Genomic DNA, 21,099 nt, shown 5'->3' on the forward strand with positions numbered 1-21,099 from the left:
TATGAATCAGTGAAAGAATATGAAATAATACACTGAATAGAAAAATTGGATACAGGATAAAAAGAAAACAAGAGTGTTTACGACTGCAGCAGCAACAAGTAGAGGGGAAACAAAGTAAAATAGCTGTGAGAGTAAAAAAAGAAGAAATGTGATACTATTTGCAGTCTTGGATAAGCGCCAGACTTATGTGAATGTGTTCAGATTAATAAATACACATATGTCAACGGTAGCTCATTAAACAGAGTGACAGAGTGGATCAAGTCAGCACGGTACGACGCACAGCTGGCCGGCTGGCTGCTTCTCTTGCTGCCCTGCAGTGGGTTGGAAGGTTTTGGGTGTCAGTGAGAGGGCCGTGACAGCATCAGTCAGGTAACCCTATCTGTGGTGCTGAGGCTTCTGGAATCGATGCTATGCGTCTCTCATGACAACACTATCCAAGAATGAGGGGTAATGCATGACATGACAGAAGCTCTCCCTTAAATCGTCTCACCACCACCTCTCTCAGTTATACGGCTGTCTCTGACACATTACACACAAAGTCATATCGATCAGCTTCTAATCCGTGGACCTGGCTAACCTGGATACTCTAAAGTTTCCCCTTCATGTGCGGACATAAATACAATACTCTAAATAACTGATGCAAAGGATGTAAGTAAATAGATGTAGCCTCTGAAATCCATCAACTTGTAATACCTAAAAAATGTGTCAAGAAAGCCAAGAATCAAGTTTCTTTCCATGAAACCGTCACATACATATGCATGACTCTTGACAAACAACAGCTATCACAATCATCGGCCTGTCCAGGTCGGGTTGGAAAAGTGTCTGTGTGTACATGTGGGGAGGAATGTAACCATATATCAGACCTGATGTCTGACCCTCAACCAGAAATATGATTTTATCCTGTATGAACTCCACAGCTGTCTGCCATTAAAGATGCATCTGCTTGTGTGTGTGTGTTTGCAGTTCACTCATGCAACCATGTAGCCAGTACAGTCATTTGGAAGACGTCCGACACACACGCGCACGCACCCTCGACACCTGTCTTGTCACTCAGGCCCTGGGTGTGCCCTTGACCAGCCCTGACTGCCCCAACAAGAGGCCTCATTTCCCAAGAAAGACCTCGAGCTCACACACACACACACACACACACACACACACACACACACACACACACACACACACACACACACACACACACACACACACACACACACACACACACACACACACACACACACACACACACACACACACACACACACACACACACACACACACACACGGTCCCAGCCCCCTTCAGACTGCACAAAGCCCCCATTGTGAAGCACAATGCTGGCCGCCCCCTCTGCCTTTCCCCTTGTACCCTCTGCTAAGTTTCCCCCATAACTCTCTGTCCCTTCTGCCCCTCTTGCTTCTGCCTGACTCCATCGTTCACTGCTATTCAGTCTTCTTCACCTTCTGTCCTCTCTACTTTATTCTTCAATCTCCACTACCAATCCTGTTGATCGTGTCTGTAGTGGCCTGCCCTGTCTTATTCAAAGCGTAGCCCCCTTTTCTCCCACTATCCCCTTCAACATTCCCTCTCCTCTCCCCCCTCCCTCTCGTCTCTGTGTTCCAAGACATTTTCCACTTCTCTGACTGGTGTGTTTCCTCCTATATCCCCTTCTTGCTCTGCTGGTTTGGAGATATTTCATATCTAGGGGTAGGCTGTAGTTCATGTGTGGCAGAATTATTACTGAAACTAAAATACAGAATTGAACTCTCTCTGCAGTGCCGTCTGTTATTTAAAGATATGTTTTAATACATTTCTGGTCATTTACAACCACTAAACTCTTTTGCTGTGGCTACATTGGTTCTATACCACGCATTATCAGTGGTCCAATAGTCTGCCTGTCTTGTCTCTTGCACAGAGAATAAGGTCAGTGAAATAGCTCAAAAAGCATTGTGTCTCTCCACCAGTAATGAAAATATTATTCAATAAAGGGTTAAATTAATTAATAAAAACACTGCTGTTGAATATTCCACAGCAAGCAAATACCGGAACATGTACTGCACCTACAGGTCTCGTCTAATGATGTCCACTCTAAGAGGACCCACAGTTTGACTACATACAGCAAATCCACCTCTGTTTCATGATTTACACCAGAAACAGGCAGTAGCTCATATGTTCAGTGTGACCCGACATGTACAAGCTGTACATGAATGTGGACTTGCATACATCCTTCTAGTAATTCTTACAAACACATGCCTGAAGCACTTAAGCGCAATGTCAGAAATGGTTTGCCATCCGCACCCTTCTGTGAGTGTTTTTTGCCTTCTCTTTATTCTACAGTGCCATCTGTGTTGCTCCAGAATCCCGACCAAGGGGTGGGAGTCGCAAGACTGGCACTAATCTAAAGAAATCCCACTGTAGCGTGTGCTTTTCTAATCTCTCTTTGTCAAGATGCAAACCAAAGTCTGTCAATCTAATTTGGTCTTGCCTGGTTCCAAAAGTGTGTACATGTGCACGCATGACATATCTTTGATGCTCTTGAAGAGAGGTCTGCTGCTGTACAGTGTAGGTGGTATGTGCATAGCTATCTCTGGCATTCACCTAATGACCAGCTCTGTTAAGCCCCTGTGGTTTCTTGAGTAAGCTACAGTAACACTACTATACAACCACCTGGGTGAAAATCAGCCTAATCCGTCTTCCTGGGAAACAGCAGCACGAGCCAGAAACAGACAATTAACTTGAGAGGGAAAGAGATGAATGAAAACGGCTAAACATACAAACGGATAGCCGGAGACCCAGTGAATCTGGGACTCTGCCAGACAGTACATCTTTTGGTCTGGCTAGTTGAGGGGTGAAATAGGAGAAAATGGGGAAACAGAGTTAAACAGAGGACTTAACCATGGCAACCCTGGCTGTTTCTTGTACATGACGGGGCGATGAGAAGGTGGACATTCCCCAACACTTATCCTGCTGTGTTTCCTGATCAAAAGGAGGAGAAGGAAGGAACAAAGCAAAGTATTTTTCATGTTAAGTGAAAGGCGACCGAAATGCCTTCAAGAATGCGGGGAACTTTCCTCTTCAGTGTTTTCCGAACCAGAACATTCTTGTTAAAAGAAAGAAAAGAAAAAGAGAGAAAAGGAGAAGACTGAGCAAACTAGCGAGCGAAGCAAATAAAAAGGGGTGGAAATGAGGAGAGGCCAACTGCTCCCGTCACCGCGAGAAGAAAGGAAGTAATTATAAACCGGTAGGAGATCCGTAATAGTTTACAATAGCTGTTGGAGAGTTAAACAACGGCGCTTTTCTCACCCTGAACAGGACATTAGGCACCCTAAACACACTGCAAGGAGATTCAGTCAAGAACACAGACAAAAGTCTCTCATTGCTGCTGCCCAAAACACTGTCACTCACCAAGTGACACCTCTGTTTGAGATCCCAGGGGGAGACTATTTTAGTCGCACACACTGATAGACACACACAGGTATCCATGGCGACGCACCTTTGCTCTGGGTAATGGGCAGCTCGGACGACAGCGGCAACGTGACGGTGACTCAGCTTGTAGAATTTAGCACAGCGTCGTATGGAAAGCTGGGACAGTGATGACCTCATTCAACAGGCTGCTCTGGATCAGCAGTCCGAAAGAATGAACACCGCTGACGGGGGGGGAGGGGGGGGGGGGGGTAGTCAGGGAGAAGAATGTTGGCACAAGAGAGGCGTCCCATATCTAGGCAAACATCTCGCACTGTGATAATAGGTTGAGAGGAGAGTGTGTGTGTGTGTTCTTTGTGTGTTTGTGGTTTTGAGTAAAATACAATAGATACAAACAGGAGGATATGAGTGATTCAGGAGAAAATGAATGACTTCAGACAGTTTGGACAACATTATCATCAATCGACTTGACAAATACAGAACTTGGGGGCTCGTATCTTCACAAGAGTCACACTTTGAGGTCCTCAACCAAACTTTGAAAATCAATGGCCCGTGTGACGTGCAATCCCCGCTCTGGCCCGACTCACCAAGGGGCTCCAGCCGAAGTCTCAGCCGTGTGGAGACCCGGCCTGAGACCCCGGAGCCCAGAAAACTGCCGGAGGGCATGTAATGACAGCGAACCTCCAGCACACCAGTCAAGACACACAACTCTGGAGCTTCACTACTGCAGCTGCGGAGGTCTGCTAGATAATCGGTGACAATGTCACATCAAGGCTGGCGAACGTTGGGACAAATAAACAAATCCAAGGGACGCATTGGCAAACAGGCTATTTAAAGAATCAAATCCCTTAGAAACAATAGGGAGAAACTGGAGCTGTCGTTTCTCGGTTTGACAGTGATGGCACACAGCAGAGAGGTCCACACTGTCTACACATTGACTGACTGTGATAAAGATTATAATGTTCTTTCGCGAGTAAACACAAAATGAGGTCTGCTGTTCTGAAACGATGACATCACTATGAATTGGACTCTGAACGTGAACCTGTGTGCTTGGAATAAAAGTCCCAGTGGTTCAGAAACAGAAAAGAAAGAAGAAAGTTCATAGTTTGGAGAAAGAAACAGAAAGCAGAGCCAGAAAGTTACATAAGAACAACACCAATTATATTAAAAACAACAATGCAACTTAAAAATTCAAACCTAAATCCTTTGCCCAGCGATTGAGGCGTTGATGATGATGATGAAGAGTCTCTTAGTAGCATGCAATTACCAATCACCCAAATGACATGGGTGACGCAACTGGAAAAACCGCCAGATAAGTGAGTCTTCTACTTGATCCCCTTCGTTAAAAGCAGACCCCTCAGACATAATCGATGATGTCACATCCTCTCTGACCTTGTGACCTTTCGCACACTTCACACACTTTCTTCCCACACTAATCTCATGGGCTATGCAGCAGAATCCCACGCTGCCTGCAGCTAAAGGAACACACACACTTGCATAAAAGAAAAACACACACTTGCCTCCGTTTCCAGTTTAACAGCACCCAACAATACCAATGGATATAACATTTGAGTTTGTCCTTGGAGATGATGACATCTGTAAGGTTACTTAATAATCCTAATATTCCATTTGGTACCATTGTGAAACGCTTCACGCCATGGAGACAATTTTATACACCTGTCAATTAAGACCAATACATATAGTATAGGAGCTTTATAAAAGGGTAAATCAGAGTAAAACAACCGTCCGTCATACCTTGAAGCATGCAGCGGTACGCTGACTCAGAGATGGCGTAGATGTGTGGAGGCATCTCGTGCCTCTTCTTCCCTCTGTACATCTCAATGATGTTCTCTGAATAGATGGGCAGGTTCTTGTAGGGGTTGATAACCACACAGAATAGGCCAGAGTATGTCTGCAATTAAACATACAAAACAGACAAACAAGGGGAAATTAATAAACAGCGAGCAACAAAGAGAGGCTGCAGCTCAACATCTGAATATCTGTACATTCCAGATATTTTTTAATCATGTTAGAAACAGGCAAAATGATCTCTCTCTCTAGCCAGAATCTGAAGTGGATATCAAGAGAAAACACTAAAAGGCCTGTGAAAGTTTCTATCTTTTTAAATCATCACATCTGCATTCTATCAGTGAAGCGAGACCTGCCATTACCCCCTTTTCTAGGAGCTTACATCATCATCGCGGGCATGCAGATAGATATAGACCAGACTTTAGATTAGAGTCAGACTATAAACGAAACGCTGAACAGAGTCTTGTGCAGCAACAAAAAGGTCCTACTAAGAGCCCGAATGCGAGTGTTTGAACACAGAGTCTATATCACAGCATTATGAAGACTTGTGGTGCAGCAAAAAGGCTGTGAACGTTAAGATTACTTCCCGACTTGTGGTGTTGCATTTGGCCGTGTAATTAAACGATTTTTCCCCAGAGAGTGTCTGAGGGTTATGAACGCTTCGACCAGGCTGAATCGACCAGGCATCAAGGCATCATTCGGCAGATGCTGTAGCGGCTTTGCATTCCCTCTGTAGACAACACAGAGAAAGAGCTGCTTACTTTAATCACCGGCATGTTAGGCTGATCCTATTGGCCTGCGCAAATGCCCATCTCTACTTACTAACAAGCTACTCGGTGCTTACTTATTAAGAGTAAACCTTAAGAGGTACTCAATTCTAAACGAGCATTAATATAGCGGCGAACATCTAATTTGCTATGAGAAGACATGGTGGAGGCAGCTGGCTTTGTGTGTTCTGTCTTCTTCTGGGACCACGTGTGCACTCGACAGTGACATCGTTTTTTTCATAGAACACTTGCACTACAAAGCTAAACCCTTAAGGAAAATTGGAAGCATGGTCTGTAAACTGTTTTGTGGTGGGGTCGAAAATCTACCGAGGAGTAGTCTCTTCTGTCGACTGCCAGCACGGCTCACGGAGATCATAAAAGGCACATGTTCGCTACAGACTGCAGTCTGTGAAGAATGACTGAGCCTCTGTTTTAAAGAGCTTTTCAAAAGCTGTCTATTCCGTTATCGTCTCCCGTTACTCCCGCTGACAATGAATGGCATCATACCATAATGAAGTCAAGAACAGATGGAATAGTTATGTGTCCTGCGGCGATCTGTTCTTATCGAAGCATCGAAGTTTGTGACATCTGCCTCATAATTAAAACTACATCTAAGGCCGAGTGAGGCGCTGTGCCACGAGTTACTCAGCAGCCAAAGATTCACACAGGGGGCCCGGAGAACAGACAGCAGGTTACGTAACCGCTCAGGTAGGGCCCTCAGTATACTGAGCAACTGATGCTCAAGTACCGCTGACACAGACACAAACAAAAGAGGCCGAGGCAGACTGAAATGAAGTGGGGGGCAGTGATCCGGCTGACAGTGAGACAGAGAGAGAGAAAGAGAGAGCACGCCGAAATTCTAACTCGCCACTCTCTTTTTTTTCGAGTCCAATGAAACATTTATTTCCCCCTTCATCTGGAAACTGGAGCTGGGGTGTGTTCTGTTCTCTTTAGTTCTGCAACATGCAGCACCGGGGCAGCTGGGGAGGCTGTAGAGAGATAGCTGGACTACAGGACCGTCTCAGGCAGTCATTGTAATTTGCTGCATCACGTCTCTATATATGCACGATGATGATTGTGCATGAACCTGCACAGAGCACTTAGTGTCGAGAGATGAAATGGAGCGTCAGGGTTTTATTTATTTTCATTGCTTGAGAATTACAATCCCACCTCTAAAAATAACAACAGTGGTTGGATTTGTAGTTAGAGGTCCCTTATTATTATTCCATAAATCAAATACAAATACCTCAAAATAGAATAATGTAATACTTTTCACATGCTCGTTGTTGGGACTGCTGTTGCTTCCCTTACAGGACTTATTGTCAAATCTTGCAGGATCAAGGCAGCGTAAAGAACCCGTACTGCCCGGCTGCCAGCTAGCAGACGAACTCAACGGCGCCTGCCAAAAGCGTCACGAAGGAGAAGGTGATATTTCCTCCGTGAAATCAGATCCAGGCGAGGGGATGCCGTGGCCTAGTAACAGCTGAGCAACACACAGGCAACAGCAGACACAACAGCCGACCCCATCTGCCATCTCTGATCAGTCAGAGATGCCCACATGGAAAGGCCCTTCTCCGCTGCTGAGGCTGGAGAGGGCCCTCTCTTGCAGGGGCGGCCATTGATCTGTGTGGAGGAGAGGAGACCTTGACCATTCCCTCGACCGTGGTTCAGTCCAGCGATTTCATAACAGGTTTGCGAATACTTCCGACTGGGCTTTGAAATATGATCAATACACTGAAACACTTTTAAATCACATTGACAGCAACAGGACACCTGCTGTTCTCCAGCTTTAACAAGTTGTAAATCCTTGCTCGCTGAATTTTAGAACAGTGCGGCCATCAAAACGTGTACTGCAGTGCAGTTCATGGAAATGCAACAGGATTCACGTCTCACATGCTTGCGTTTGTCAAAACATCACGGTGACAGTAAAAGCAAACAGAAAGCCAGAGGTTACACCAGGGACTCGCAAACATCCAGCTGTAAAGAGACATGTGGCTTTAATTCAAACATGTAAAAACTCTCTCCGCAGGGTTGGGAGAATGAGAATGGTTGTGGTTTGCCCTGATTTGAGGAGGGAGACGGGCATTTGAAATCACAGAAATATTAAAAAAAATGTCCTAAAGAAAAGTTACGGATGTAACAAATAATATGAAGTCTAGATGCAATATTAAAAAAAGAAAGACGCAAAGTCCATGTCACAGTTGTCCAGGATCAGTGAGGCCGGGAAGAGGAGAGATGCAACAGGAGTGTGGGAAAGGGAGTTGAGGAGGTGAAGACAGGACGGACACTGAGCTGATGTGGGCGGCCGGCAGGACGATCTTTTTGACATGGAAGAATGCTGAGGCTTTCTAACAGCTGAGGCTTATCTAACGACACAAAGGACTCTTGTGGCCCCGCTGGCCGTGGCGTATAGCCTGGTGTGTTGCATTGCGGTTATTGGCCTGTGATTTACCATTTCACAGACAGCGAGCTGATGCAATAAATGAGTTGGCTCCACAGGCTGACTAACGTCACATGGATGAAGCCCTCCGATGGGCAGAGAAACCACAGAAGGAGCCAGCGAAGGACATGTGAGTCGCTCATAGATCGGAGGCTTTAAAAATGCTGTGGAGACGTGAAAGTTTCAGTTGCTGGACAGTAAACGTGTTTCATCGCAATCCACAGAAAAACCACAAGCGGAGAGAGAGTTTAATCACACAATAGCCAATATGACTCAGACATGGCTATTTTTTTTTATAATTACTTCAATATATGCGTGGGGGGGATGGATAGAGACTCTTAACAGATGCTGATCACGTTAGGATTCAGATATAGAGTCTTCCCAACCACCTCAACTAAGAACACCTGGGGGAGCCATTATGTTATGTCTGCAGTAGATGTAGCTGAGCTCTGAGAGGGGGGCGGTAAGTCAAATACACTGGAAACCGTTTAGGACTTCTTCTGAGAACCAGCTGAATAAGGAGATTCTCTTCCTGATAGAAAACCCAACACTGTTGGACACATGCTTTCAATTTCTCGTAGCCAAGGGGTAAAATCAAGAAGCTCCAAAGCCAGTTTTTTAAGAAACTGTGACACTATGGTATTAGAGAAAGAAAATGAAGAGGGGGGGAACTGGGAGGACCCCCTTCACTGAAGTATTCAAGTCTTTACTTCTACTATATGACTAAACCGAAACATTCACCTTTTGACTTAAAGCACATACTTGTAATGCATTAACACACAGAAAAGGGCTTCCTCCGAGAGACAGTGGTGAGGGTTTTATCATGTCTTGTGAGGAGGAAAAATTATAAGTGCAACAATTCCCTCTGCAGCCCCCCGTCTCAGGTGCTATAACCAACCCACATTCTATTCCTGGAAAACATGTCACTAAATGGGTCACAATCACAACTGGAACATCCCAGAGCAGCTCCATCTGTAGTGAAATTGTAGTGAACTGAGCTTCTAAAACACAGATTTACTCTATGGTTGTCTCGTGGTCTGGGTTGTAGCCACTGGCTCAGTCAACAGATGGTCAACCTGTAGACGCGTTGGCGTGTAAACAGCATTTTCAAATACATTTGAATCGAAAGAGTGTGGAAAATGTCGAAGCTTAAAAGACGAGATGACATAATAATTCGAGTACCCTGCTTTTTGGGGGCGAAAAAGTGTTTTGTTTTACACAGTTGGAATGTCAGGAAACAGAGTAAGAGGCATCTCTGTGACAAAACACGGTCCACCAGTAGTGGCACAGGGCAGGACAAACAAACGAAAAGCAGAAGTGTTTATGGAAGCAGCCTGCCTTTGGCTTGGGTGAGAGAGAAGCTATGGGGGGGGGGGGGGAGCGTGATTTGTAACCCAGAGGCACTAAAGACAGACGATCCAGTGGAGGTGAAAGTCTGGCAACGGTTAAAAGACAAGTGAGATCTGTGTGTGGGTTCAGGAATTCAAACAGGACCGCAACGAGCTCAATGCACCTCTCTGTGCCCAAACAAAGAATAATATCAGATCTCACTTTCGCATAAGAGTGCCAAAGTCAGACAGCTAAAAGTTAAGACTAGTGTTTAATATAGGGGTGAAATCCAATCTACATCTGTGAGAATCTGGGGATCTGTGAGTGTTAAGGTTAAACCCCCCCCCCCCCCCGACAAAAACACAGAGACTAGTGGAAGGCTCCAGGGTTAAGTCACTCACATATATGAGCCCAGAGTAGTAGCGGTCCTTCAGGTTGTGCAGCACAGACGCCTCGTTCAAACAGGTGAGCTCGGCCATGTCCTCCACCTTGCTGAACTTGGGCGGGTTCATCTTCTGGATGTCGTCCTTGTTGATCACCACCTTCTTGCCATTCTCCGCCAGCTCCAGCAGCACCTCTTCGCCCCGCTCCTCCCGTATGCTGGCCGCCTCGAAGCCATTGCGCTCCGAGGGTATCCACACCAGCTTCTTGGCTGTCCAGTCGGCCTGCGTGGCCGGATTGTAAACCACAGCCCGGTCCACAAACAGGTACCGCTCTGGGTCCTCTTGCCCACTCCGATGAGACATCTTACCTGGGGTTTACCAGAGCAACGGGGGCCACCTGGAACAGACAGAGGCACAGGGATCGGTACCATAGACACCACGAGTTGGATATGAAATAACAGAAACACCTCTTGTGCCCTTTAAAACTCTGATTTCCTTCTGTAACTATACATATTTAACTGGTAGAATATATATAATATATATATATATATAATATATATATATATATAAATAACTATATATATATATAATATATATATAAATAAATATAAAAATATTTTATATATATATAATTACAAACAGGTCATATATTATGACCTGTTTGTAATGTAACACAACTCCTGGAGCAACGAGGAAGGGATGCAATATGACACCAGTTCAGAACATGACTACTGATTTAGACGGTGACACAAATTAAAAGTTAGACTCCATTTCTATGAACTGGGTGCTCGTGTAGGTCTGACAGTCTGCAGGAAGCCAGTGCGCATACTGCGTAGGGCGACTCGTGAGTTACCGGCCAGGTCTTCTCCCACAAAGCCAGCGCTACGGAACAATAAGTCCACCGTCCACCGTGCAGCACACACACACACACACACACACACACACACACACACACACACACACACACACACACACACACACACACACACACACACACACACACACACACACACACACACACACACACACACACACACACACACACACACACACACACACACACACACACACACACACACACACACACACACACACACATACATAACGGATACAACGATATGTTGAACGGAACCCCGCAGAGGGGGAGAGAGGTGATACTGTGGTCCGTTTATATGAGGCTAATATCTGCAGTATTTATGCTGCGCACCTGACATCGCGTGAGCAAACTAATGTAACGGCGGCCAAACAAGGTAACGGTAACCGGGAGTGAGCACGATACAGTAAATGACGTTACAACGGCGGTTATGAACGTTAACTTCAGCCGTTTCAAATTATATAACGTTATATATTTACAAATAATACTACCTGCAGTAATGTAAACACAAATAAGTGTGCAGTCACTCATTAAGCTAGCTTGACATGGCACTAATTATATAATTAAGTTTATCCGAAATTGGTTCAATTGGTGAAAGAAAAAAAGGGGGGGGGGTCCGCGAGGTTCCTCTCATTTAAAAGTGTTTTCGGAACACACGAGCCAATGTCCCCTAAAGACGGACCACCGTGTTATGTCAAACTAAGTTCCCAGAGAAACCCGTCGCCCTGCAGACCGCTGCGCTCCCCCCGCTCATAAGTCATGTACCTGGCGTGTCGTTAGTCAGCAGCAGCAGTCCGATCCTGTTCACCGAGCAGTCCGATCTCTTCCTCCCTCCAGACGACGACGAGCTGCTCCACACAACCGACTGATCCGCGGTCACGTGTACTGGGGGCTCCGGAATGCGCGTCACGCACGGTGCTCCCTCGACACTGGGGGTGTGTGTGGGGGGGTGCTGTACAGAGCGGACTTGACCGTTGCTGCTCCCGCCTACGACGGACTGAGCGTGCAGAGCGTGACCGCGCAGATCTACACGCCACTGGGACACCCTCCCAGATGAGATGAGGCACTGGGGCACAAATGGGGTCGTGCGTGCGTGTGTCACGGTCTCTTTTTAACTCGCGCATAAACACGGTGGTGACGCGATGCACGAAGACATTGTGCTTCTGTAAACGCGTTTTTAATAAATCTATGCCAAACGCATCTATGCATTACACACACACACACACACACACACTGGACGCAGCCCAGTCTCTCTCCTCGCTCTTCCGTCATTGGTTGAGAGAAACCAACCCTCCAATTTGAAAACCAATGACATGCATGCAATAATCGAGATTGCAACTGTTGCTTACCTGCATCACAAGTAAAATAAAGTACCTCACATGACAAGAACAATACAAAAAAAGAAAAACATGTTTAAGAAAGACACAGGAGCTTCATAAACCTGTACAACACACAAACAAAAGCTTTGGGTTTTACAGTGGTATTTTATTACAAATGGAAAGCATGTTTTCTATAATTAAATAACTTCTATACCAAATGCTGTGAAATATACTGACATCATGATCAAGGTTTACATCAAAAACAAGAAAGTCATTGTATTGTTTATGTACAATCTGTTTAGGGAGGAGGCTTCAATGTCCTCCCCTCCAGGCGGCTGCACCCCTCTTTTTCATCCCACCACCTCCTCCTCCACCTCCTCCTCCTCCTCCTCCTCCTCCTCCTCCTCCTCGTCCTCCTCGTCCTCGTCCTCCTCCACCTCCACCTCCACCTCCTCTCACTTTCTTCCTCACACCGCTTGCTTGATCTGTGTCATCCTGGTCTCCATCTCCTCTGGGCCTTTTCTTTTTCTCACCTTCCTCCTTCATTTCCTGAGAAAGGAAAGGATCTTTTTTTTCAATATACAATCGAGATATGACATCCATCTGACAGTTGATCCCGATCATCCCCCCTCCAGATGTACCCTTACAGCAGTATTATATGAACTCAAGTATCACATCATCAACACCACTGATCATGTTCCAAATGTGTTGAACTGACTTTAATAAATAAACAGAAGTGGATTGTTTTTTTTACATATATTGACATCCATATACCTGTTATCTTAAGCTGGTAAACATGTTGTTCTTTGGAGGCAATTCCTGAGTCTAATTCTCACAAAATAAAATAGTCTATGTCCCTTTGAGAGAACATTTAAGTTATGTGGACAGTAATGCACACATTCTTTTTTTACAGTGTGTCCTGAACAAGCGTTAGCTGGCTAAAGAAGCGTGTTTTGCACACGACATGGTTTCCTGTGTTTGTGGTGACATTTGAAACACCTTCAGAAAAGCGATAACTTACCAGTCTGGCAAATCTCTGGGCCTCGCTCACCCTCTCCACCAGCATCATCACTTCATCCTCCTGCGTGGGGAAGGCCGGAAGCTTCTTCCCAATCAGGCTTTCAATCCGCTGGAAAAGCTCCACGTCATATCTGGGGGGGGGGGGGAATTTAGACATTTAAAAAAGGTCTAAATTCTTCTTCTTTTTTAAAGTAATAAAATATCAAGACATTAAAAAGGAAGCGTGGCCACTGGTAAAAAAAAAACAGGCAGCTCTTACTGAGTGACAAACGTGATAGATTTCCCCGCTCGCCCCGCCCTGGCGGTTCGTCCGACTCTGTGGATGTAGTCCTACGAGGGCAGACAGATCCAAAAGGTCCAATTAAAAACAGACTCAAACTCATGAAACCATCAAACAAACGGGCAGTGCTGACCACCAGCGCCTACGCACCTTGGAGTGGGTGGGGATGTCGTAGTTGATGACGCAGTCGACGTGAGGGATGTCCAGTCCTCTGGACGCCACGTCCGTCGCCAGCAGCACCGAACGAGACTTGGACTTGAACTTGTTTAGCGCTCCGAGGCGTTTGTTCTGTCCGACAGGAAGGGGAAGATCCAGAGAGTGAATTTGGGGTTTCCTTAAAAAAAAAAACTTATTGCAGTGAAAGTATACGAATGCATCGTATAAATTATGTAGCCAATTATGATTACAGTGAACTAACCACTAGGATTATGCCGCCGCCAACCAATCAGGTTGCAGTTTACATCCATCCAAAATGTCATGGCGTCATCATTTAATCCCATTAGACATCCGAGTGAACTTGTAATTAAACTGTAACTGCTGAACACCAAATTTTGATAAATTCAATATTGACTGCAATTTGATGTTTGTGCCAAATTGGAAGAAATTCCATTCAGGTGCTCTTAAGATGTCACTTTCACAAGAATGGGATGGACGGCCAACTCGAGAAAAACAACTACCGTCGCCTTGTGGTTGTGCTTTACCAGCATGCAGACAGCACACGGTGCTTTCATGTCAGGTTTAATGGGAAAAGTTGCATTGCTGTATGGCACAGAGGCAGAAGAGGGCGCTGTTCCTCCTGCCAAAATAGAGCCAAAGCTTGTTCACACATGTGGCTGAAAAGGGATTAGTAAAAGGGCTGCCGTTTGTCCTCCTCAGAAAAGATATTGTGACCATAGTTTAACATGATACGACGGAGACAATGATCTGTTGATGTTTAGGTCACACAGAGGACTTTATGGCAAAAAAAACCAATACTCTACATTTCGGAAACTTAAATTCACTTCACTGTCTCTTAAGGACGCAGCAAAAAAATACTTCAGTGTAGTAACCTTAATAGAGCTGCAAATTATGATTCACATAATCAATTTAGAAACCCATTATTTTCTCGATTCATCGTCTGTAGAATGTCAGCTTGAACAAAACAATCTCAATACATACTTTGTCATTCTTGCTTCAAAAATACATATTTAATTAGCCATCAAAATAGTTAAGATTTCTGTCGATCGACTAATTGATCACCTCGAAAATAAATAAAATGAAACTCTGCTTTTTACTGTGTTCTGAGGGCAATGGAGGGGGCAGCTCTGCACTAGTGTTGGTTACTGCTTTGTGACATTATGGTTGATTAAGTTTGGCAGCAGAAAAGACTCAGCATCAACACATAAAATAAATAACAGCGAGAAGCTGAGCTTGCAAATAGGTACTCATCAAACCACTGCATCACGTTATCATCGATGTTACAGAGGACATGTGCTTGCATTGATTTGTGTGTGTGTGTGTGTGTGTGTGTGTGTGTGTGTGTGTGTGTGTGTGTGTGTGTGTGTGTGTGTGTCTGAAGGTCTACCTGACTCATCTGGCCGTGAAGAGGGATGGCAGTGATGCCGAGGTTCCTTAACAACAGCGCCACCCGCTGGGCATTGTTACATGTGCTGCAGAAAATCATGAACGAGTTCCCGGCCAGCTCGTTTATGATGGACACCAGGTAACAGTCCTGACACAGAAAAAACCCACAGGCACAAAACGTGGTCAGAAACTCCAACAACACACAATTATAACATGACTGTGGTGTTCAGAGGAGCATGTGGTTTCAGACAAAAAAACGTGAAAGGACAATGTGTCGTACCTTGTACTTCGTGGGTATGAAGACGTAATACTGCTGTAGTTTGTCTACGGTAGAGTATTTGGTGGACACCGCACACTTCACAGGATCTTTCAGAGCTGCTCTCTGAAGCTTCTGGACCTGCAACCACACAAAAGAATGTCAGAGCGAGAGAAAAGCGTATCAACTCTTCAGGTGGTGGACTGCTTTGGTATCCGCTTGTTATGTTTTCCTGGAAAAACTGCAGCACTGGCAACCAATAAAGCGGGACTACAAACACCGCGGGTCACATGCTGCTCGGTATTGATCGGCGGGCGTCTACCTTTTTGGTCATGGTGGCGGAGAACAAATAGGTGCGCCGCTCTCTGGGAATCACCTTCAAGATTTTATCCACCTGGCAATAGAAAGAAGACACATACAAATTGGAATTATTGCCTCTAGTTTGAAGACCTCAACCAACCAGACATGTTTGTCTAAAGTGTCATCATTTTAGCCATGTGTGAAACTGCTCCAATTAGCATATGAGGTCTTGAAAAAAATGGGTTTTATGAGGTCACATGACCTCCATATTCTAATCAGTTCATCCTCGAGTCCAACTGGATGTTTGACAGATTCAATGTAATTGCCTTCAAGATAATGGGTTGAGAGACAGACAGACAACAGGGAAACATAGTGCATAATCACAATGCCTCATAGTGTCACACATTCAAGTGATTACGTTCCTTCATGCTAAAGCAAAATGCAAGAGGGGGAAACTGTTGCACCGACATTAATAACTCACCTCAGTCTCAAAGTCCATGTTGAGGATTCTGTCTGCTTCGTCCATGACCAGAAACTTCAGAGCTCGTAGGGAGAAGCCCTTAGTGTTCTCCATGTGGTCGATCAACCTGCCAGGTGTGGCTGTAACACATCGTGTTGACTCCATCACATTAATGCTCAAAAAACATCTGTTGTTTATAATCAGTGCTGTAATAGCAAATACACACGACTGCAGAAGATCATGCGTTGACTGTTTGATTTTTGCTCTCACCAATAACAATGTGTGGTTTTTTAGCCAGCACCAATGACTGGGACATCATGTCGATTCCTCCCACTATGACCGCTGCAACAGGGAAACACGTTTTAGGAACAGACCCATAGAAAGTCATCTGCCTCATCCCGAAACCGGGTTGTGAGCCGCGAACCGACACTCACCGCACTTAACGCCGATGCTGGAGCCCAGGGCCTCAAACTGCTCAGCGATCTGAAACGCCAACTCCCTGGTGGGGGTGAGGACGAGGGTATGGAGCCTCTGGGGCGAGCCCAGCAGTGACTGCAGGATGGGCAGAGCGAAGGCACCCGTCTTTCCGGAACCGGTCTCTGCCAGGCCGATAATGTCTTTCCCTGCAGGCACAGAAAGGTGTTGAAGACATTGTATGTACTTTAGCAGTGAAGGGAAGTTACACGCTGGACAATTAGGTACCAAGTAACAGCACTTTAGTGGAGAATGCCCAATTCTACTCCATTACTGTCCAGGGAGGCATACTGATATATATTCGCATGTGTAATTGGGAGGTGGCAGGAGTAATCATACACTGGAGCTTGTATTTATGACAACAGATATGAATGCTTCTTCCACCACTGGGTTCAAGGGGAACACACACACGAGACAGAGGGGCTACTGTGGTCACTCACCTTGCAGGGCTACAGGTATCGCTTCCACCTGGATCTTTGTTGGAGTCTTCCATCCCAGCTGATCACAGGCCTCACAGAGGACCTCGGTGACACCCTGCGGACGACGGCAAAAGACAGGTTAGAAACCTACCGACGGTGTCGTCAGGTAACAGTTGTAGTCACACGACACGAGCGCCACCTAGCTTAGTTCGGCTTAGCACAAACCGCTATGCCGCGGGTTCGTTGTTGTTGTTGCTAAAATGGCGTCGCTGTGAGGTAAACCCACCAGGTCCTTGAAGGTCTTCGCTGCCACGTTGATTTCGCCACCGTCAACATCGCCGCTACTCGAACTTTGGAGCGTTTCGTCCGCGTTTGGCTTCTCGCTTTCCACAACGTCGTCCGCCATGCTTTTCGCCCCAACGTGTCGTCAGCTTCGCATTGCGCAGATGCGGAAACAAAATCGAGTTAAGGGGCGCACTGGATGATGGGATTTGTAGTTCTCACACCGAAGCCGTAACAAAATAGTCAGGAATTCTAAATTGATGACCGGTGGCGTTTAGGAAAATCGTTCCCAGATATAAAGCATATATGTGTATAACTATTTTCTCCATGTGTTGCTTGTATTGGCTCCTTGATATCACATCACACTGAAAATGTAGGTAAAAACGTATTTATTTCGCTGTAGATCAAATCGTTTCAGACATGTATACAGTGGTTGACCAAACAGTCCACACCTTTATTTTCCTTTATGTCTACGTTTAGGCGATAAAATAACAATCATACAAAATGCTTTTTCTGGTCATGGCAAAACACAAACAGTTGGCCGGAAGAAAAAATGCCAGTTGTAGGAAAGGAAAAAAAATGACACACTGGAGGACAAAAAGCACAGGTAGCCTCCGGCAGACAATGTTTTCACAGCAGGGAGTAGTGTTCTTCTTATGAGTCGGGTCTTAATAGCAAACTATTTAAACATTTTCCAAATTTCATGTATAATCAAATGTATTATCAAATAGATTAACTTACTCCTTGATACAACAAATCAAATCAGGTGAAGATGAGCCTGGTGAGACCATTGCTGGGTCTAGCTGGCTTTCCTTGGTTTCCTAAAAAATAAACTAATCTAGCCGACTGCCATGAAGACAGCTACCTCTAGAACTCTGCACAGAAAACAAATTCACCTTTGAACCCCACTGAAGATCCGCCCGAGTACCCTCCCAAGTCTCAGAGGAGTCCCTCCATCTCCCTCATAAAGGCTTCGTACATCTGGTCTTTAGTCTTCATGTTGGACTGAGACACAGCACCCATCTGGACTTGGTGGACCAAGCCCATCGCAGCAGCTGTTGTCTGCTGTTTCTGCCCATGTCCACCACCCATGCCGTCATCTCCCCTCCTTCCTCCTCTTTTCTCCAGATGTCCAGCTGATGCCCCGTGCATCCCTCCGCTCTTGTCCCTGCGCACCCTCAGTGCCGTGGGCACAAAGCGGGTGACCTCTGTCTTTGGATTGATAATCTGAGGTTTGGCAGAGATGGTGGCCCCACCGGAGCCAGCACCAGCAGACAGGCCGCCTCCGGCTGCTGCGACGGAGGTGATGTTGGGCCGCTTTTCGATGGTGGCTGCGTGGTGGTGGCCGGAGGGGTTGCCGCCAGGATTGGGACCTGTTGGGGCGGCAGCTGTACCAGGTGGAGGAGGCATCTGCATGACGCCCGGTCGCATGGGCATAGGCATGGTCATGGAAGGGGGCGGCATGTTGCCTTGTGAACCATCCTGGTTGGATCCTGAGCCTTTTTGTCGCTGGACAATGTTGGGAGGAGCACTGAGAACGTTGGTGTTGAGGGGTGGAGGAAAGAGGGAGAGTGGTGGGGCGAGTGGACGCGGGGGCCCTCCTGCTCTTGGGGGAGGAGGTGGGATACCTGCAAAAAGAGTTTATTTTAATGAGACATGTATGACATTCCTCTTTGCCACTCCATAGATTGAAAAGCAAAGTATGTTTACACCGTATCTTTAATGATGTATGGAAGTCTATTTTTACTGCCTTAGTTTGAGTTTCACTGAAGCTGAGCAGTAATGGCATATCAAATAAATATACATCTTCTTGTGTCACGTTAACTCTGCACGTGTACACACAAACACAGTTTACATTTGGATTGAAAGTACAAGACTAATATGCATGAACATACACACAGAGATGTGTGCCTTCATTCACTGTACGCACACATAGGCCTACCTGGTGGTGCAGGGAGTGGGAGTCTGGGAGGTGGTCCTCGTGGTGGGGGGCCTGGTGGAAGGCCTGGTGGGGGGCCTGGTGGGGGTCCTGGGGGCCGACCTGGCGGAGGTCCAGGAGGCAGAAGACGAGGCATTGGACCCCTCATGCCTCCAGGCATACCAGGAGGCCTCAGGAACGGGGGAGCACCTAAAGACAGATTATATCGTCAGGAACAGTGTTTCCCAAACCCTTTTGCCCTCAGGGCCCACCTTTTTAAAAACGACAACCCGTTGTGACCCAATTGACTACAGGCCGCATCTATGAAATCGTGAAGAGAGAATATGTGATAAATAAACAGCTCTGACTCTTTTTACTGCCATTTACACTCTTCGTATTATCTTGAAATGGTAAACAAGCCATTTTGAAGATATATACGTTTGATAAATCACACCTTTGTTTTATGCATTTGTAATTGAAAATGTGTTAAATACTTTACAAATGAGAGAACTAAGACTTGAAAAGTATGAAGACACGGTAGTACAACATGAAAACACATTTTCGTGATTCTGCAGGCGGCTCATTTAGAGATTCAGTGTGTGGCGCCAATTTTTTTGCCGTGACATACAATAAAACAATGAAAATGAGGTGGCAGCAGCAATGTCGTCTGTGTGGACAACACACGTGTTCAAGCTGCTCACGCAAGCTGTTCGTTTCACGAAGCAAATGGAGAGACGCAGCTAGCCTGTACGTAACCATAGACAGTATAAACTGTGGGAATGACGTAGTTCATTGGGTGTTGTATCTCCCTTGTAGATGCGTACAAAACAAGTTAAGATATATATTCTAGTGTCAAGTTCAGAGACAGCAAGAGTATTCCAGCTCATAAATGTTGCAACTAACCTGGTGGTGGACCTGGAGGTGGGCCAGAGGGTGGACCAGGAGGCCTCATGGGAGGAGCTGGGGGTGGACCTAGTGGTGGAGGCCCAGTCATTGGAGGACCTTGCAGGTGTGGAGGCCCTTGCTGTCCCACTGGCCCAGCAGGAGGGGGCAGACGCGGATTAGCCATGAGGTGGGGCGGGTTTTCCCCTGGTGGTCCCCTGTCCTCGATGTCTGAGCTGTCCGATTCATCCGTGTATTCCTCCTCTACCTCTTCTTCTTCTGCGTTGTCAGGAACCGACTGACCTGGACACAAAAATGAAAGAAATACAGTACGTACCATGTCATCAGAAACACACATTAAAGCATGCTAGCTTAGCAAGAAGGGAGCAAAGACACTGGTTTACTACAGTACCTGCCATCCTCAACATCATAGCCTGCAGCGGGGTAATGGCCTTCGTCTTCTTCACCACCCTCTTTTTCTTCTTCTTTCCTTCACGGAGAGCCTCTGGAGGCATGTCAGCGAATCGTACACTGCGACCTAAAATAATGAAACATTAAAACGTTCATCAAAAGGAAGAATAACTTGAGAACTTAGAGCAAAAATATGTGAAAGCAGTTTTGAAACCCTCACCAGCGTGTCTTTCACTTCTGTCTCTATCCTCCTCCCTTTCCCTCTCATCATCGGGCCGGTCCACACTCATTCTCAGGTCGCCCTCAACTCCTTCATCTCTCTCGTCTTCGCTGTCCTCCTCGGAGTCACTTTCGTCGTCGTCCACATCATCCCGATCTCTGTCACTGTCACTGTCGCTGCCCCGATCTCTTCCCAACTCCATCGGAGAGTCTTTCTCTAAACCAGGAATGGAAGGCTCTGTTCAGAAAAATAAAATAAAAATAAGTAGTAAGGGC

General features: G+C 46.0%; 3 protein-coding genes across 3 annotated transcripts in view; all 3 read right to left on the minus strand.

The window, feature by feature from the left end:
* The window catches only part of LOC117734855 (myosin-10-like), a 45,182-nt gene extending 33,336 nt beyond the window's left edge, over window positions 1-11,846 (minus strand). Inside the window, exons 1-3 of the mRNA XM_034539158.1 lie at window positions 11,786-11,846; window positions 10,165-10,543; window positions 5,174-5,330 (exon numbers count right to left, since the gene is read on the minus strand). Coding sequence (XP_034395049.1) covers window positions 5,174-5,330; window positions 10,165-10,509 — 502 coding nt within the window. The 5' untranslated portion in view covers window positions 10,510-10,543; window positions 11,786-11,846. The remainder of the gene's footprint in view (window positions 1-5,173; window positions 5,331-10,164; window positions 10,544-11,785) is intronic.
* Window positions 11,847-12,484: 638 nt separating this feature from the next.
* Window positions 12,485-17,551, minus strand: ddx47 (DEAD (Asp-Glu-Ala-Asp) box polypeptide 47). Its single transcript, XM_034539221.1, has 12 exons — window positions 17,398-17,551; window positions 17,133-17,226; window positions 16,653-16,841; window positions 16,489-16,560; window positions 16,240-16,358; window positions 15,781-15,852; window positions 15,483-15,599; window positions 15,204-15,350; window positions 13,790-13,927; window positions 13,619-13,689; window positions 13,361-13,490; window positions 12,485-12,888 (listed from the first exon to the last, which is right to left on the minus strand). Exons 1-12 carry the CDS (start codon window positions 17,515-17,517, stop codon window positions 12,652-12,654), a joined length of 1,506 nt encoding a protein of 501 aa, XP_034395112.1. The 5' UTR covers window positions 17,518-17,551; the 3' UTR covers window positions 12,485-12,651.
* A 214-nt stretch (window positions 17,552-17,765) lies between these two features.
* The window catches only part of LOC117734892 (WW domain-binding protein 11), a 7,140-nt gene continuing 3,806 nt past the window's right edge, over window positions 17,766-21,099 (minus strand). The window contains exons 8-12 of the mRNA XM_034539220.1: window positions 20,825-21,061; window positions 20,606-20,731; window positions 20,215-20,496; window positions 19,336-19,521; window positions 17,766-19,021 (exon numbers count right to left, since the gene is read on the minus strand). Of these exons, the coding sequence (XP_034395111.1) occupies window positions 18,333-19,021; window positions 19,336-19,521; window positions 20,215-20,496; window positions 20,606-20,731; window positions 20,825-21,061 (1,520 nt within the window). The 3' untranslated portion in view covers window positions 17,766-18,332. The remainder of the gene's footprint in view (window positions 19,022-19,335; window positions 19,522-20,214; window positions 20,497-20,605; window positions 20,732-20,824; window positions 21,062-21,099) is intronic.

This window comes from Cyclopterus lumpus, chromosome 8, assembly GCF_009769545.1.
Source record: "Cyclopterus lumpus isolate fCycLum1 chromosome 8, fCycLum1.pri, whole genome shotgun sequence".
NCBI classification, from domain to species: Eukaryota; Metazoa; Chordata; class Actinopteri; order Perciformes; family Cyclopteridae; genus Cyclopterus; species Cyclopterus lumpus.

Coding starts and splice junctions, on each gene's coding strand:
- ddx47 (XM_034539221.1), bottom strand. CDS start 17,517: ATGGCGGACGACGTTGTGGAAAGCGAGAAGCCAAACGCGGACGAAACG. Junction 13,928..15,203: donor TTCACGGCCAGATGAGTCAG/GTAGACCTTCAG, acceptor CCTGTCGGACAG/AACAAACGCCTCGGAGCGCT. Junction 13,491..13,618: donor TCTATCACGTTTGTCACTCA/GTAAGAGCTGCC, acceptor CCCCCCCCCCAG/ATATGACGTGGAGCTTTTCC.